Source organism: Pleurodeles waltl, chromosome 3_1, assembly GCF_031143425.1.
Source record: "Pleurodeles waltl isolate 20211129_DDA chromosome 3_1, aPleWal1.hap1.20221129, whole genome shotgun sequence".
In the NCBI taxonomy this organism is placed as follows: Eukaryota; Metazoa; Chordata; class Amphibia; order Caudata; family Salamandridae; genus Pleurodeles; species Pleurodeles waltl.
This window is the reverse complement of record NC_090440.1, coordinates 980,151,843-980,171,602: the sequence shown is the minus strand read 5'-3', so window position 1 is coordinate 980,171,602 and position 19,760 is coordinate 980,151,843. Positions and strand designations below refer to the sequence as shown.

The following is a 19,760-nucleotide window of genomic DNA, read 5'->3' as shown; positions in this document are numbered from 1 at the left end:
TGGTGGCTGACCTCTGGCCAGACCCTCTGGTCCGACAGTACCACAATGTCCTCTCCCAGGATGCTGTGAAGCCGGAGGACGTGGCTAAATTATGGCTGGCATGGTACCACACGCCCCTTCCGAAGCCTCTAAAGGGACAGAAGACAGACTGCTGTCGAGCTGGCACTGAGAGACCCAAGGATCTGGCCGTAGTTCGAGAATCCTCAAACCTCTCAAATGCAGAGTCTGCCTTCTCACTAAAAACGTGAGGGCCAAAGGGCATGTCGAAACGTGACTGGCATGGCGACGTAAGGCCACTTTTGACACAATTGCTCTACCCAGCAAGTCGATAGTGTCCAATCCATGCCAGATTGTAAACTTGGCTGAATTTCACCCATCCTTGTTGGAGTGTCCCATACGCCCTCCAGGACCTGGGGCAGCACCTGTGCAACCGTATCCCATAAAGTATGTGAAAAAAGGCCCAATAGGCAAGAGGTGTTTACTGACCTCAATGCCAGGCTGGAGGAAGAAGACTTCTTTCCAAGTTGGTCCAGCCTCTTGGACTATCCGAAGGGCAGAAGGGAAAGCACCACGGTAAGTGGAAGCTTGGACCACCAAGCTCTCCCAGGTGCGGTGTTTGGTGAGGAAACTAGGGCGATTTGGAGATGGTCTATGGTGGCAGCTGACTGTCCTATTCACAAGAGCCCCTGTGCTGGGTTTGGACCATGTTCTCAAGGGCGTGTGTTGGGGCCTCATTGAAGGGCAACATCAGCTATGATGTAGTCACTCTTGGTTGAAGTACCTCTGTCAGGAGATTCGTCCTGACTGGCACCGTGAGCAAGTCTAGGTCCAAAACCTCAGCTGCCCTACACACCACCATAGCGTAAGCCCCCACCTCCGTAGCCACGTTGGGAGGAGAGAGCATGCCAGTATCTGGAGAAGTATCCAGTCCACTGGTTCCCCCTAGATCCGCATACCAGTCCTGTGCTTGCTCTAATTCACTCTAAAGGGTCCTCCGACCCCTCCCATTCCTCTCTTGTGCCTGGCTGTTCAAAATAAGGGTCACGCAATTATCTGTGCCTATTCGGCGCCATCGAAGTCGGAATCTGAGTCGTACAATGTTATTCCAGCTCCAGATCATCCAGAATGAGGATGGGGCTACCACCACTGGGCGCCGGTGGTGGAGGAAGCGTCAACGTCGGACCCGGCACCAGAGGAGGTTGACTGAGACCGGCGCCACCCCGTATCAGTTATCAGATCCGGGGGTACCCAATGGCGCCGAGGCCAAAGCCACTGACGAATCTGCTGACCCTACCCGATTGAGCCCACTCAGAAGGCACATAGCCCCGTAAAACTCTTATTCGAGCGGGAGAGGGGGAGGAGGGGGTCGTCGCTCCGGTCACCTTAAAAGGGGGGAAGACGTGGAGTCGGCAGATGGGTGTGATGAAGTCAAAGTCCGCTTGGACTTCTTCTTGTGCCTCTTGCCTGAATGATCGGATGACCTCTAATGCAAGGAATAGGACTTGGGGCTCTGGGAGCAGTGCCGTGATCCTCCTCCTACTGCGGGACAGTAACCTCAGTCGCGCTGATGGACCGCCAGAAGTTTGAGGGAAGCTCTCCCTCAAGGCCTTCTGAGCCATGGCCCGACAGTCTGAACACTATGTCGAATCACGGTCCTTTGAGACACCAGAGAGACACTGTGCAGATCGGTGACCAACATGGTGCAATGACATGCACCACATGGCTTGAATCCTGTCTTTCTGGAAGACATGTTCAAACAATCAAGCGAAAAACCTTGACAATCGTTGAAGAAAAAAAAAAGAAAAAAAAAAAAAAAAAAAAAAAAAGGTAGCTCTTTCCAGATATGCGTGTAACCGGCATGGAAGGAAAAGAACTGACGTATGCGTGCCGGAGTGGTGCTTATATGGAAGAACGTGATGTCTCAGACTGCTCCAACAACGACACAGAGCCAAACAACGCCACCCGATGGCTTGTGCAGGGTATGCTCAGCAGGAAAATTCCAGATTCGAAGGACACCAGGGAATTCTAAGGTAAGGAATCTGCAGCTAGAAGTCTATCCGATACAGCATTGTTAAGAAACATGGTCATGCAACCATAGTTAGCCCCTAGAGGGCATAATCACATGAAAAGAACATGACCGAAAGTAATGCAGTGTAACCATGTATTTATCCCCTAAAGCAGTGAATCCCAACCTTTTTATCGCCGTGGACCGGTAAATGTTTGATAATTTTTCCGTGACCCGCTTGTTTTGATTTAATAATTTTAATTTAATTGTATTTAAACATGCCTTCAAGATTTGAAGACCTCGGGCAGCCCGGTGCCAATTGATCCGCGGACCGGCAACGGTCCGCGGCCCGGGGTTTGGGGAACACTGCCCTAAAGGGTGTAGTGCTTTACTTGTTTTCAGGGCTAGCAGACCTACTGCAATGACATTACAAACAAGACCCTTAAAACACAAACTACTCAGCTGGAAACAAGTTCCAGCCATTAGATTAAAAAGACAGTGAATGGTGGGAGGGATTATAATTTTGAGGTGCCCACTAACCTAGTGTGGGGACCCAGAGATGATCCAGAAAGAAAGACAACGTTGTGGTGAACAAAGGTGGTCCCATTGTCCTAGGACCACCACAGGGTGAGTTATGAGCAAAAATGTTTTGTAAAGGAATGCCTTGCAAAGCATTATGGGATGACAGAGTGCAGCAAATATTCTAGTATGTGGATTGTAATGCTCAGAACAGCCCCTAGAGGATGATACAACAACCAAAACCACAACATTTGTAAGAAACATGGTCCACATAGTTAGCCCCTAGAGGGCATGACCACATGAACAGAATGACATGCAGTGCAACCATATATTTATCCCGTAGAGGGTATAGTGCCTTACACAAGCCAGGCCTACTGGAACGAACAAACTTAGAACACAAACTACTCCCAGATGTAAATCGTAAGTTCCAGTCTCAAGAGAACTTGAAAAGGTCACTGAATGGTGGGAGGGGTAATTATTTTGGGGTCCCCGCTAACCTAGTGTGGGGACCCAGCAAAGACTTCATGCTGAATGCTTTGGTGGGGGTCCCATTGTCCTAAGACCACGACAGGCTAAGTTATGGGCAAAAATCTTGTGAAAAAGAATGCTTGCAAAGCATTATGGGTTGAATTTTGCAGAGTATAGTGAATATTGTAGTATCAGCTCTCCTGTGTCAAGAGAGCCACTTTGTGATTTCCGTTTAGGGTCGAGCGTGCAAGCACTCTGGCATGCTGTAATCTCACTGTGGGCTTTTAACTGTATCAAAATATCTGACTTTCATAGCCAAGCAGAACTTCTCACTCAAAAGATGAAGAATCGCAATTACCCACAAGGATCATTGGACAGGCTAAAAAAAAACAACAACAAAAAAAAAAGAGCTCGTAACATACAGAGAGATGTTCTTTTGAGTGAAACTACACGCGAACCCCGAACCAGACTGACCAGTGTCACCACTTTCATACCTTTAAGCAATTGTGTGAAGATTATTAAGAAACATTAGTCCATCTTGCACAGTTCAGGGGAGACTCTAGCATGTCCTCTATTTGCTTTCAAACGCACACAAAACATTAAAGACCTAGTGGTACACACCAGACCTTCACCGCTACGAAATTGTGACACCACCCTCCCTGTTTCCTGGCTAGGAGTCACAGGACATTATCCCTGTGGTAGTTGCAATGCCTGTCCCTTCTCTATGCGCACCCAGGATTTAGACCGGGAAGAAATTACTAAATGGCAGTTATCGATACATATGAATTGTCTTACTAAGAACTGCATTTATATGATCACCTGTCCATGTGGTCTCCATTACATTGGGATAACTACTAAGGTGGTTAAGACCCGGATCAATTAACATTGCAGCACCATAAGATGCCAGCAATCGTCCACAAAATTAACTAAACATTATATCGCGTTTCACCACACACCTGATGATCTCAGATGGGTAGTGCTGGAATGTGTAACAAATAAAGACTGCACCAGAAGACTATTTGAAAAAGAACAACGCTGGGTATTTAGACTGGGGACACACCGGACAGGTTGGAATGATGATATTCCCTGGCTGGAATTCATCCACCGCTAAGTTCCCTACTCTATATTAAATACACGATTCTTACAATGTCCCTAATGCCTTTATCTGCATTACAAACACTAATATTTTTATGTCATTTTTGGGCATGTATTCTATCTCAATTCAGTAGGCTTTTTTTTCTGATATACACACTTTTTATTTTTTTACCTATAAAATTGCACATTGTTATACATGGGTTAATTCGAACTATACCCTTTAACTGCAAAACACCTTCGCTTTAAAGTATTCACGTAAGTTAAGACACTGGTGGTCCCTCCAACATGGCTTCTTTTTCCCGGTGGACTATTTAGTCTTTTTTTGGTCTCCTTTATTCCCTACACTCCACTCAGAGATGGCCGCCATTTCAATACTGGAGTAGTAGTCCTCTTTCTACTTCGATGTCTTAATCAATTGCTTGCCCCTTTATTTACTAACCCCGTGTTTCCATATCATCTTTCCAGGAGCAAGGAGCAGGGGTAGGTGGTCACCAATGGGTGGACATATGCAGCTTGGTAAGCCATTTTTAATTTTATCATCCTTCCCCCCCACCCCCCCCCCCCCTCCCTTTGCTGTAACTGTTTGGGGCGGCGTAACACGATTTATCCTGTCCCATCTTTGAGGTGGTGTTTCTTTAATTGTTTACATATACCTAGACCAGCTTGAACCACTGAGGCTAGTCGCTACCCCGATGGGGAGCATCCTTTTTAGGTTCCTGTGAATAACCTAACTATAGGCTTAATGCAATATGAGAATTAGGTAGGTTTGGTCCTGACTAATCGCACTGATCTTTATTGACTTTGAACTCAAGAAACAGGTTGACCTTGTTTGAGGCAGTATATGGATCACTGTACTGGCACTCCACACTCTGACCGTAGGGATTGTATATATATTTTTTTCCATGACTCTTGATTAGACATTATAACTAATCTTCTTCCCCTACACTATTTTTTTTTTAAATCACAACAGGGGTTTATCTCTATTAAACATTGACTCTTTATACCTCTAGTCATTTTTAACTTCACATTTTGTTTGTACCAATCCCACATTCAAGCACTCACCAACCGGCATTTCTACATCAAAAGATCTCTGGCAAATAGCCCCCTTGAGGGGCCAGTCAGGCACTGCAGTGCTGGCCTGATGAGGAGCAAAGCCCGATGATGAAGCATGTCACCAATTGGTGAATGAGGGCTCTTGTTCCAACAAGATCAGACTCACAGGAACATCTCCTTATTTGTTTTTTTTGCTCTGAACTGTGTACTTTTTTTTTTTTTTTTTTTTTAAATGGTAGGCTTTTAACCACGTCCATCAGTTTCGTTGGTTCATGGGTTTGTCTTAAAAATGGCCTGCTTTCATTTGTGAAAGACATGCACACGTCATGCCTTTTCTAGTGTTTAGCCCTCCTCGAGCACACAGACCAACTATTTAGAACATACGAGGCTCCATGTTTTTCTTATGGCTTCTGGACTTTTTTTTTTTTTTTATTTCCTACACAGCCCGATCTCACTGGGCAGTAGTCAAGCGCTTTGAAGGACATCGACCCAATCACATGGATAATTATACACTTGCCAATATGTTTGACGACAGGCAAACTTATGTTTCCTTTTGTGTATTCCTCCATGCTCATGGCATGGTGCTTTAAATCGGCTCGCTTCTGTAGAACTGTATTACTTTTCATTTTCAATTTATCTGGCAATAAAAGTCTGGTTAGAACTTCACAACATTAATAGCTGTAAGTTGAGCAAATGCGAGACCCATTGCAAATGCTTGTTTAGTAAAGCATTTATTAATTACAAGTATTTTTTAGGAAAGCTATGGAACGCGAAGGGGAGAGCCTAAAGAAATTACTCAGATTGTGCAACAGTGTGACCAGTGCTCCAATACCACCAGGAGTTCACGCTGTGAGGGCCATGGAGCATGAAGTGGAGAGACCAAAAGGGGGGGGTGATGAGTTTGCTCACGCTAAAGTACATCGGCTATCGTGCAATTATCCATGTAACAGGGTCAGTCTGCAAGGTGGTAAAACCACCCCAAGGTGGGACAAACGCACAGCACTTACCAGTTACATCACAGGACTTTTCAAAGGCAAGCCCACGAATGAGTGAAATTGATGGGTGTAGTTTAAAGTCCACAGGTAACAGGTCAGAAAGTGCTTGCGCACTCCATCTAAAAAAGGTACAATTTTTAATTGGTGGATTATGAAACACCTTTGGAGGATGCTGTGACATTCGTAGAATGAAGCGTTAGGTACTGTAGGCTAGAATGCCTCTAGCCGAAGTAAGCCTCCGTCCTCTGTTAGTCAGTGGTTACAGAGGAGCCTTTGCAGCAGGTACTGTCAGGTTAAGACAAGTTAAGGGGAGCTTGTGGTCAGCCTGTAAAAGAAAACAAATCAAAGCACAAGACGAGTAAAATGGGTACACTAAGCTCCTCCAAGGCGAATGAAAAGTACTCATTTTTTTCCACCAGAAAATGGGCAAAAGTGGGATTTAGTACAGCTTCTTTAAACCAGCCAATCTCCAGAACCATGGCTAATACACAGATGGTGGAAATGTTCAGGTTAAGCCTCAGAACGAAACATACCCATGTTAACAAAAAAAAAAAAAAAAAAAAAAAAAAAAAAAAACAACAACCTTGAGTTAAAGAAAAATGCAACCATCCTCCAAATCATAATACAAACTGGTTGATATAGGCTCCCAAAGTCAGAGTTCATGGGGTACAGATGTGTAGCCCTCCAAAGGGCCAAGCAAATCCTCAACAATGAAATGCAGCAGTTCAAGTGTTTTGTGCGCTAAGATCATAACTGGTAGGGTGTGCAAAGAACTTCCCACTCCATGACAGGCACTAGCAATACTTAAAGCAGAATTCAGTCAGCCGGCCTTGCACCAGTTAGCAACCCCTCTGCAGGGCAATACAGCTCCAATCTTCTAGATCCAGATCTTAAACCTGGTCCCGGATCTTGCTTTTAAACACTGGGTGACTCAGCGTCTACACTTGTTACCTTTCTAAGCCTACTCTTCTCCCAGCACTGTGCACCAACTCACTTTGTTCACCTGGAGTCCACAATCAACTACTCCTGCACACCTAAGAAGCACACTTTATCCTAGCAACCTCTTATAATCATGGCGGAGGGCGGGGGGGGAGGGGTTTACCCTCCACGCGAGTTCTTTAAATCAATCCCAGTTAAACCTGCAGTTCAGCTGGGCATGGATTAGGAAGGGACCACAAACAAAGCTTGTAACTGAAGACTGAAAGCCACAGAAAGTACAGAGTTACAACACAATCCTTGTTAAAAAGAGCCACACCGGAACCTCAAAGAAAGACTTCCTAGCACTCACACCATGTCCCAAACCCAGTCACTGAAGTTTCAATTTTGGATAGTCTTGCATGTTCTTCTGCATAGGGTTTATATGAACAATTATAAACAGCTACACAATTAACCCTTGGATATGGAGATACTGTTGTACTCTACATAGGAGATTCTCTCAAAATACAGTTGCTTACAAGCTTTATGAAACATTTTGCACCACAAAGTAAAATTATGCAGCATCCTTCAGACTATTTCTACCAACGCTTGCACCCTCATATTTCACTGCCTGGACTACAAGTCCCCAACTCACTACAATAACTACCTATTGGTTAAAGTTGTATTGATTTACCACAACAGACTTAATCTGCTCCCTACTGGACAGAGGAGAATATGCCACCCTGATCTTTCTTGACCTCTCTGAAGCCTTTGACATTGTCTCCCACCAAACACTGTACCAGAGAATTCCCCCCCACACCCCACTTCACCTTACAACACAAATGCACCATCTGAGGCATTCCTTAAGCCTACCCTCTTCAACATCATGACACCTCTAGTAGACATCATCATTAATTCATACTCCAACACCACCCAGCTTGTCCTCTAGCTCTCAACCAAACACAAAGTCCAACTTCCATAAGTTGCCTGAAGCTCAACACGGACAAAACAGAAGTGCACAGAAGTGCTGTTTTTCAGCAGCCCCACCTACCCCTGGAGCGACACCTGTGGCCATCAGAACTCAGACCCACACCCACACCGAATGACCACACCCAGAATCTCTGCATCATCCTGGAGAGTAAACTTCATGGAACGATATTTCAATGCAGTCTCCTCAGCCTGCTACCACAAAATCTGCAGAATCTTCAAATGGCTCTCTGTCAGCACCAGAAAACAGTGACACAGGCCCTCATTACCAGTTGTCTTGACTACGGCAAAGCACTATGCATGCACCACCAACTAGCTCACGAAAAGACTCCAGTCAATTCAGAATGCAGCTGTCAGACTGATCCTTAACCTGCCGAAGAGAACCCACATCACCCAGCACCTGAGGGACCTCCAATGGCTTCTCATCCAGAAGAAATGACAGTTCAAGCTACTCACCCACACCTACAAAGCCCTCCATGGACAAGAGCAGGCATTCTTTAACCATTGCTTGAACTTCCAACCATCCAGAAATCTACGCTCGGTCCATCTCGCACAAACTCCTCACATCCACTGCTCCAGAGAATGCTGCTTCTCCCTTTTTGCCACCAAGTCCTGGAATGCCTTCCCCTCCACCTCTGAACATCACCCTAGCTGACAGACTTCAGGAAGAAACTCAAGTTTCATGCTTTTACTTAGTTACTCAGAGGAACAACCCAATCAAGCAGTACTTGATAGAAGAAGTCTCACAGAGTAGTAAGAAGTTATCAGATCTGATTTTCAATTCAAAAGAAAATTAGCTATGGTCTCTCCTATTAGACCACACGTGCTGTCTGTTGCGGGACACAGTGGTAGCTACAGAACACAAATCGCTTACCACAGGTTGGTGTGTGACTGATTTGCTTGCTTCTTATTCACTAGATCATACTGGATTACCTTCCTCTTTGAGCGTTTGTCCACTTCTGAAGCACCAACACGTTGTGTGTGTTCTTCCACTGCTTGATTTTCAAGCGCTTCTCTTTAAGCACACTACAAGAGTAGGTGTGTGTTTCAGTTGTCTCCCTTGAGTACTTCTCTCTTCCTTGCCAGGCTCTGTGTTGTTCACCTCCCCCATTCCATCTCACGTTGGTTTATTGCATGTGTGCTTCTCTTCATCAGCTCCATGGTGCTTTCACCTGTATGCTCCACCCATCCATGCCATGTGCTGCTTTGTCCCTCCTTTTGCTTCTCCTCCCCCATCCCCCAGCATTCAATGCTTTCAATTCCACCCCCTCCCAACTGTTTGTGTTTTTCATTTTTAGTTAGGGAACTAACCAGCTATGTAACTACAAAGAGGGAAAAACGGTTTTCGACCCTATGCTGTGCAGCACAGTTGAAGGCCACTGGCAAAGCCAGTAGGTCCCAGAGGCAAAACCTACTAGCTTTGCCAGTTAATAAAAAAAACTGCTGACCAGCTAGGAATTCTTTAGTATCTCTTTTCTTATAGGCAACCAGCCCAATCTTTCTCTAGCTATTGAAAGATGTTCACATTTTCGTAGCACCCAAAAAGTTCTGCCAGCCAGCGTTTGAAGACACTGAAGTTTTGTTAAACCATTTTCAGGCAAGCCTATATAAAATTAGTTACAGTAGTCTAGGTGAAAGACAATACAAAACCCATATCACTTCATCCCGTGAAAGAAAAGGCAAATTGCCCGAGTGTTCGCAAAAAGGATTATCCTGATGACCATATTTTGAGTCTGGGGTACAAATGATAGCTATCGCTAAAACATAGTGCCAAAGTTCTCTACCAGGGTATGACTTGCTCCAAAGTCCTGTGCAGCAGGCAACCAAAGCTCATCATTCCACCAAACTACTAACATATCAATCTTTTACCCATTAAGCTTTAAAAAAAAAAAAAAAAAAAAAAAAAAAGTTACTGGTCATCCATTTCTGAATGCCCAAAACACAGTCTTTGACCATGGAGATGGAATTAGTTGACCCTAGATAAAAATTAGGAAGCAGCGAGTGTTGTCAACATAGGAAAAGGTAATAATCCCATAAGATCTATTCATGTTGCTGGCATAGGATGGAGCTGTGTGGAGCAGAGCACCACAGAGTGTTGCACAGTATATTAGTGTAGAGTGCAGACGCATGGAGTGATTCAGAGTAGCTTAGAGAGCAGTGGCGTACAGTAGATTGTTTCAGAGTAGACCGAAATGGCAGAGGGGAGCATGGTAGAGTACAGCGGCTTTGAGTGTAATGGCGTACAGTAAAGTGGTGGAAAAGTAACGTTGAGTGGAATTGAGCAGAGTGCCGTGGCCTAGCCTAGAGTGGAGTAGAGTAGAGTGCATTGGCATAGAGTACGCTGGTGCAGAGGCACAGAGTGGAATATGCATGGTGTGGTAGCACATTGCCATTGCAGGAAAATTAAATTGAAATGACTTACATTTGCACAGACATACTGTTGTACAAAAAAAGATATATATTTATGTGTACACAGCGCACAAATTATAATGTGCAGAAATGGCATCTAGCGTATTGATTTGTTTGGAATATATGAAAGTATTTGTTTCCAACGCTTTAAAATTAACATTAAATTTGCTTCATGTGTGCTTTCCTAATTCTGATATATTATCAAACACTTGCAGCTATCTAAACGTGTGGTTTGGAGAGGAAAAAAAAAAAAAAAAAAAAAAAAAAAAAAAACGAACCACACCACACACAACCTTTCCTACCCACAGTATCCAGCAAGATTGTCACATAAGATCATCCCACTTTAAAGCCAGAGAAAGAAAAGTAAATACCAAACTCCACTGGAAGACAGAGCCCGGCATTGGACCTCCATCTTTGAATGCACAGCAAATATGACAAGAAAAGAACAAGATGTACAGGTCTGTTTACAGAAAAGAGCACTGGTGGAAGAATAGAAGGAGAGGTAGTTTGCAAAGGGTTTGCTCCTTAGGATGGACGAACTGAAGTTGGACAGCCTAAAACAAATAAGGCCAGCAAACAAAGCCAGAGAATGTGAGTTACAAACTACAAAGCCAATTGTAAGCAACGGCGGAATGCATTTTCAGAGAAGCTTTCTGAACGTCCAAGCTGTTTTTAGCAAACAAGACAGCTGAGCTGTCTTGGTAGGCTTAGAACTCCACTCCCCCCCCCCCCCCGCCCAAAAAAAAAAAAAAATAACACACACTTAAGTATGCACATGCTTATCTGTGCAATCTTTCACTCTTTGTATCAGACTGAGCTCCACCAACTCTGACTATAATATGATTAAGTGAGATCAATCAGCATAATCCTACAAAGTTCTACTCCGAGCTAGGAGAGCAATAAACCAATATCTGGAAAAGGAATGTAGATGACCTCCAAAGCAAACTATCGTTTCAGACATGGCTCAAGTACATTCTCCATTTACATCGAGAACAATGGCCGCCGCATCCCTCTTTCCTATTCTTTCACACTCGACGATCTTAAACCCTCAAGGAATAGTTAGATGCAGATCAAGATGAAATGTGTAACCAGTTTTCACAGAGGAAAAAGGATATCCTACCGACTTCTTCCGGCAAGTTTCCATCTCGTGTGTGTATATGGGAGGGATCTAGTGTTTACAAGGAAGGCTCAGAGTTTCACCAGAGGGGACATCAGTACCAACTCCCAAGGTCTCTTGACTTCGGCCGACCTCTGAACAGCAAGTGAAGAGTAACCAAGGTGACTACATGTATGAAAGCTTGATTCACATTTCTATTCTTTGGAGAAGATGGCAGAACAGGCAAGTAAGCAAAACGGACCCCTACATGGCAAGCAGTTCAGGGTATTAACAATTTATCACAGGTTAGGTACTGTTGGCCATGCGAGTTGTCAAGGAAACATGTCCAGAAATGTAAGCGCTGGATGCGACCAGACTAGTGGCAAACTTTCCTACTGAAGAGTAATTTAAAAACACTAACAGGCATCTACCGGAATGCAATGGATAATTGGTGCCGAATAGTTGGCAGTGCTTTTTCTCCCCTCTTAGTTGTTCGGCTCCTCCGTGATTCATGTGGAGGACACGCCAGGGGATAGCCCGTTTTATCCTGCTGTGGTACTTCACATTTGCAGGCAGCGTTACGCACCGCACACCTACAAGCAAATTTCTGCTTAAGATGGGCAATACTTCAAGAACACACATCAAGAAGTGCGAGTACTGCTAGCACCAAAACAGACAGCAACCACTTTTGTAGCTGTGAGTACGTAAATAACATCATGAACCATAATGCAACAGGAGTGTTAGTGACTCGATGTCAGTGTGCCAGACCTTACTCGTCCGACAGAGCAGGAAAGAAGCCCAAGCGTTTGGGGGATTTCCTGTAGATTTGTGCTTAACTATTCAGGAAAGATTTGCATACACAAGGCAGGGAAGGTGGGGGTGGAATTCGTTCATGTAACCGGATGAGTGCCAGCAGAGCTTTCCAACTTGAGGAACGAGAACACCCGCTTTCCAAATCCTAGACCTTCTCTGATGCACCTTCCTGTCTGACTTCTGCCCATCCTCCAACAAAACCCTGGCTGCCAAGATAAGGGCCGTGGCTGCTGAGTCGACACCCTGGCCAGCCGCTGCCTCCTCTGTGACATCTGGCAGCAGGGCAAGCCGCTGACTTGGCACAATGCGACAGAGCAGGCCCAGGATTGGCACAGGGCGCACAAGTGAGAACAGCCGATGCTCCTCCAGCCAATGATACATCAGGTCTGCCGTGGGCTGGACCAGCTAGATTGGCATGCGCCAAGTCCGGGGTAAGGTTACCTTGGTTCAAATGCCCGATTTAATTCCTGGGCACCTGCAGCAGTGAACAACGGGTGGGCCTACCACCACCAGTTCGAAAGGAGGAGAGGCGTAATTATTGGTCTCGGTAGGATTTAAACCTGCAGTTCACAGAAGCCACAGTTGGGGGCATTAAGTTATCAAGTATGAAGAAGAATCGTGTGGACCGTTCAACAAAATTCTGCAGTTTGTGCGGGGGAACTTGGTCAAGAAAAGACTTCCGTATACCAGGGCGTCATTGCTGAAGTCCTTTGAACTAAATAGCGGACAACACGAGCGCATTCACCTGCCCCCGGGTGACCCGTGTGCAGAACCGGCCCAGCGACATCACCGCTCACATTCCCAAGTCAGTGTTCACAAGCAGGCCCACACTACATGCACCTGGCATGGCGCCCACTTCAGTCTCCAGTTAGAGGCAAGTTGGACAGCACGCACCCTTGAACCAAGGAGAAACTAGCGCCAGAAAGACCAGCCTCTTTAGACCCATGGGGCTGCCCCGACGATAGGTCAGGCGAACGGAGAGGAAAAGGACTCCTCGACATTTCCAAAGCCCCGAAAGAGCAAATGTTGGTCGAGATCTGATCGGAAACCTTCATAGTACCAGCTACAAACTCACCGAGGGGTAGGTAGCAACTAAGTTAGAGCAGGTCTGTACTCAAGATATCTCCATATAAAAAATAAATAAAAAAAAAACCACACACACACACACCACACCTTTGTTCTCCACAAACGCCATGGACTGCCAGGCTGTCCCACCAAGCCCCGTTAAACATCTTCTGATCTACATTGGACAGAGTTTGGGACACGTTTATGTCATCACTTATCGCAGTGAGGTGGCCTACCAAGTACTCACCGAAGGGCAAACACCAAAAGAACACCTTCTACCATCGAAGGTAAATTTAAAACTGCACGGGAAACAGTTAAAAACAAAAATATATATATGTATGCCCACGCAAAATCAAGGACATATCTCCCAAGGGCCCATAACTATTAACAAGCCACAGAACATGGCACTACTATAAACAAAATCCTAATGGCAATCTAGGAGCTGGGCTCTTCTACCTCACCATAGCCAAAGAACCTAACCGCAAAGTACATACCCTTCCAGGCCCAATTTCCTACCTGGAGTCAGCCTGCCATCCACTTCATACTTCTTTAACCATCAGGTCTTCTAACTACCAGCCACCATCCTCTAAAAGGCAGTGGTGGAAGGGGTGTGGTTGGAAGCTGATGCAACCGAGATTCCTTCTGTTTCCTGACACACACAGCAGCCTATTCAAACACGCCTCTAAATCCAATTATTAATTGTGCAATTAAATGGATTACATTTAGCCTCTGTTAGTGTCCAGAATACACACGCAATCTAGTTTAGAAGTAATTTACTAGGCACCAACACGAAAACGAAGACAGGGGATTCAATGGAACATTCTCCCGACATTTTAGGAAATGCAGTTAAACTGTGACGTGCCAAGTCCTAGGCACAGACCAGAGAGTGAAATGGTAAAGGTGTTTAAAAAAAAAAAAAAAAAAAAAAAAAAAAAAAAAACACACACCACACATTACATATATTTCCAGCCATAACGGTATGTTGGCATCACTGTCCCTCAATCTTCCACCTTATAGCACAGCACTTTCGGTCCTACTACCAACCCTAGAACACCAGCTACGTACCCAAGAATTCTCTACAACATTTAGACATAAAATTCACCATCACTATTGGCGCAATACTTATACACTCGTGACTTATCGGACGCTTGGGATCGAACAGGCACATTGTGCACCTGAGGGTTGTGGGAGAATAAATCCCTGGTACACAAATCAATTTGTGGCACGCTATATTCTAATGTCCATCGAATTATCATGAGTGACATTCACCTATCTCAATTTTCCAGGCTAAGAGCGCCCCTAGTGAAAAGCTGCCGGGGAAGTCACAGATAAGTCACTAGTACTCAACACACACTGGCAAGATCTACATAAGGGGCATACAAAAAGCATGGATAATACGGATAGCATTACAACCTTTGACGAGCACACCCTCCCAAGTGAACGTAAGCCACCAAAGAAACACACACTTTATATTGTGCCTACACAACTCCAGGTCAACGCTCTGCGCAATACATTTTCGGTAGCAGTCTCAAGGTGAACACCACAATAGTAAGATAGGGAAATGTGCTTAGTTTTTGACAGACGAAATTTGTGAATGGAAATGGATGCCTGAATCAACAGTTTCAATTATTCACGATTATGGTTGGCTGTCTATCATAAGACAAACAAAAGGATGACGGACAGTGTTGAAACTTTTCCAACACTCACAGGTCTGTCACAAGACCAGCGCATTTATAGAAGAAAATGTGTGCGAAGGTAACTCTACCAAAATGTATTTTGTTTTCCGAGCATCATTTGAAAAAAAAAGGCCATTCTTTTCAGGTTGGTCGAAAAGCGAGTTTAAAGATAGTTTAATCAACGATGTTGCCGAAAATCTACAATATCCATCATATTTAAACCAGTATATCCACAAATAAGACGCAGGGCCTTATAGTGGGGGGGAAAAAAAGTTTTATATTGATGCAACTAAGAATGCTGATAAAGTCAATAAAAGATGAGAGGATAACATAATCCGAGTAGTGGTCTTCCCGAAGGTAGTCTATAAATCCAGTTCACCACAACCACCAGTCCACAATGTGTGTGATACTCAATATCAGTGCTTTAAATGGGCCGGTACTTTGTACCGGCACTTTTTCATTTTGAGAGGGAGAGTACCTGCACTTTTTGTGAAAAAACGTAATACCTTTAACTGGAGCGTACCAACACTTCTCAGACATAAGCAGGTCCATTTCAAGCACTGCTCAATATTAATACCAGTTGTTCGTATCACCAAATGTACGCACTAGAGCAGTGGTTCCCAACCTGTGGTCCGGGGACCCCTTGGAGGCCGTGAAGCATGACTGCTAAGAAACTTAAATAATATTAACAGATTAGGTCCCCAGCTTTCAGTAATGACTCAGTGGGGGGGGCGTCCCCGGATTCCAATAATGATTCAGTGGTGGTCCGTGGGTTCCAGTAATGATAAAGTGGGGGTCCACAGAAGTCAAAAGGTTGGGAACCACTGCACTAGAGGATCCCAGGATGAACGGCGGCATCTATATTCAAAGCTATTACCAGTTTTGAAAATGGAGCTGGAGACAAAAGTAAAATGCCAATAGACCGCTGTTAGAAGATACTACTTGACTAGTCAGCATGCCGGACTAGACCAGAGGGTCCTCAGTGCCTATTAAATGGCAGCCTCGGGACCCGCCTGTACTCAGCATTCTCTTCTTATTGCTGGCAGACAGGCTGCCTTGCATCAGAAACCGGTTTCTGATGTAAGACCGCCCTTGGATTTCAGTCTGCGGAGCTCGCTGGAGCAAGCAGCGACTTATAAATAGAAGCGGAGGCTCGACCGAGCGCGAAGTATTGCTTAAGGTGGCCTGAGGCTTGGAGAAGGTCGTGACGACACCATTTGCGACGGGGCCAGCAATGCAAGCACTCTAGCTGATGATGCAGCCAGTGCATCCTGCCCCCAGACTAGCAAACATAATAAGAGACCCGCTGGAGGAGGGATACTCGCTCTTTTTGAAGTCTAAAATTACTTAATGATAGCTTCATTTTAACAGCACCCCGCCACCCCAAAAAAAACCTTCTGCTTCATGATAAGTTGTGTGTGTGTGTGTGGGGGGGGGGGGGGGGGGGGGGGGTGTACAGTCCGCAGGCTCGGCGCTCGAACGAAACAGTTAACTCAGTCTTTTACCTAGTTTTCAGGTAAACTAAGTACACTGCACCAAGGGGCGCTACATGAAGTGTGAAGAGGGGCCACGGCTTACAATGAGTTAAGGCTTAACTAGGTCGGGAGACCATGCCTCCCCTTCATTTCTCAAGAACGTTAACAATATACTGCCCATCACAGATAGGCATCAGGGTTTATTAACGGTATTTTTCAAGCATACTGGTTACAAAAACACAGATGCAAGAGGTAAAACTTGTGACCTGTAAAGTCTCATTTATTTAAGTATGAGGCTATTAGGACAGCTTTCCTAGTGGAACCACATCGCACACGACCAATAAAAATGTTTTTCATATCAGTTTCACTCCAATGTGATCACATGGAATTAAAGTGGGCAGGGTAGTACTAATGTTGTGAATGTGCATTTATTACTACAATAGCTCTAACACGACGAAATGGCAGTGTTTAATTTTTTTTTTTTTTAAATAGGGGTAAGCAGTTCCATTGAGACCCCAGTTACTATGGAGTCATGTTATGGCGGATAGGGAGGAAGCCAAAGTCCAAGGGGAGCTTGTAGGTTGGCCCATATAACTAGGGTATACCCAGGGTCACTGTAATTATGCGGCTCTGGTTGTGCGCATAATTATTTATTTGCTACATACTTTCCAGATGCCAACCAAAAATTTTGGTTATAGCTTAAACCGTTCATAAGTTACTAAAAAGGCAGTTACGTTGCTACGCAGTGTGGGGGCTTTGCAAAGCACGTCTTGGCACCTTTCTGTTGCTTATTGCCATTTCTAGGTGTTAAACTGGTAGTAATTTAGTGTAACCAATGCAGTCAGTGGGAAGTGTAAAACTGACAAAATAATGACGTACTACTAGCACACAATGTGGTGCATTGCGTCGCAGAATTTGTCTTCTCTTGCAGCGTAATTTACTCAACCCTGCCGCATAATTTGGCCCGACCCTGCCGCATAATTTCAGTGGTCCTGGGTATAACGACACAATTGAATTAGGATGAAATGGACAGCCTTTGACTACCGTCGGTATACGCACCTCAGACACTTAGGAAGGTCATCCCATTAAGTTGAACAATCCTCGTTAAGAGGTTGGTACTCGTTTGCACATAGAGAAACCTTATAGACGCTTTTTGCTCTTGGGAGGGTGAGTGTGACTTAAAAGAGGACGGTTTGACAAGAGTCATTTCATGTACCCGGCTGTGATTACCTTATGCCCCGACTCAACTGAACAGTTTAGAGTAAAGTACACACATCTGTCACCAGCATATATCGCTGGCATTCTCGGATGGTGCTCGTCTGTCACGAATGCCGCTCTCATCACAGACAAGTAACTGTTCTTCGACTGCTGCCTTCTGCTCCGTATTCTTTACCATTCCAGCCAGGAAGGGACGGGGTCATAACAGCGCATGTCTGCGTCCCCACAAGTAAGGCTCCCACTGTGTCAAGGGGATGTCTGGACATGCCCCTGCGGGTGAGGAAAGCCGCGGAAGTTTCTGGAATAACCAGGAACAAAAGGCGACCATCAGGGACCCTACGAAGATTCGTTAACACTAAAGGGAGATTTATCTGATAAGCAATTTGGTGTTCCGGTGCAGACGTAACCCTGGGGGATGATGTGCTAGGTATCTGTACATAAGTGCTGTTGAGTCAGTTATACTTACGATGTACCACTGCATGCCCCGAAGTGGATCCGCTTAATTAACTATTCACAGATTAACCAATGCACCGTGGCCTACAAAGCACGAAAAAATTACCTTGCCCATGTATGACACCACACGGCAGCCCCATAATCACAGAATGTTCACAGACAACCCCAAATCTTCACAGTTACTGAGAATGGAACGCGAAAATAATGTTTACACCTTGTCCTCTCAGAACACCGGACAACTAATTCTCTACATCACCGCCAGTTTTGGTGTACAAAAGCAATTAGCTTTATTTCAAGGCACGGCAGCACCTATAAAGTCGGGGATAATGTTGAAGGCGCTTACTGTATGCAGGGAAAGGTGAATGGTCAGGGGGCACAGAGGCGGTGATGAGATCAGTGAGCGTTGCAGGATACACGGGGTCAAATAAAAGGGGACAACTGCGTTGCTTTTGGGATGGTGATACAAAGCACGGCTGTTAAGCAGAAGGGTTGATCTAATGAGGAATGGAGAACAGTAGGCAGCTCAAAAGGTACTGATGTTTCGTATTCAACTCCACGGGGTGGTAGTCTTCTTAGCACCCCACTTAAGGAAGAGAATTAACGCTGGTCCTGCTCTATGGGGGGAGGGGGAGGGGATTAAGTCGCCATTCACGCTTTGAAAAATGCGGAAATTGGAATCCTTGTTGGTGGTGGAGAGGGGGGACAGCCCAGATATAGGGGACCAGGCTGGGAGCTGTTCCAGGCAAGTAGACGGGAGGGTACTGGCAGCAGCTGGGGAAGGTGTACGCGAATGCCCCTGGGCTCTACTCAGGGACGGACTCTTGGGCCCAACTCGGGGGAGGGGCGGTGCTCCTCCCCATTGAAACTGGTCTAAGCGAACACCCTCGGGACCTTACCTGCTCCCTCGCCCGGAAATACCCATCTTCCCCAGACTCTCTGCACAGCAGACCGGGCGTACAGCCGCACTCGCCGGACGGAAGGGGCAGCAGGGGGCCTACGCGTCGGGGAAGCAGCTCCATGTCTCCGGCTCCGATCTCCACCACAGACCGCGACGCTCTCAGAAGAAGGGGGCCGCAACAGCTGCTTTTACGTCTGAGGCGGCGATTGTGACGTGTGCTGGATACTTCACCAATGAGAGACGTTAACAACAGAAATCACTGCCTAGAACCTCCCCGCCTCTTCCCTGTTGTCAATGCTCATCGTCAAAGCACCACAGAATTATGGGATATGTAGTTTCACTGGTTATTTTGAAAGATTACCGCAGTAACCGCTGTTCCGCAGTTTGTGCTAATGCATTTTTAGTGGTTTAAATGGCAACAGATCTCTACGAAAGACCTTAGAACAACGGAATGTTTTGGTTTCTGTGGACTCTGTGGCGTTCGGCCTCGAGCAAGGTAAGGCAGTGGCTGGTGATTATAGGTACCAAAGAGGTGGACACAGACGCACAGTATAACTTGGCATCGCCGAGTGGCAGGCCTTTATTTATGCCCTCGGCCGCGGGTTGTGAAGTGTAATACA

The 19,760-nt window shown here is 45.5% G+C and overlaps 1 protein-coding gene across 1 annotated transcript in view; it reads right to left on the bottom strand.

Annotated features, from left to right (window-relative positions):
* Window positions 1-19,321, bottom strand: part of SESN2 (sestrin 2) — a 61,420-nt gene extending 42,099 nt beyond the window's left edge. Inside the window, exon 1 of the mRNA XM_069224097.1 lies at window positions 19,139-19,321. Coding sequence (XP_069080198.1) covers window positions 19,139-19,261 — 123 coding nt within the window. The 5' untranslated portion in view covers window positions 19,262-19,321. The remainder of the gene's footprint in view (window positions 1-19,138) is intronic.
* Between the last annotated feature and the right edge of the window lie 439 nt (window positions 19,322-19,760).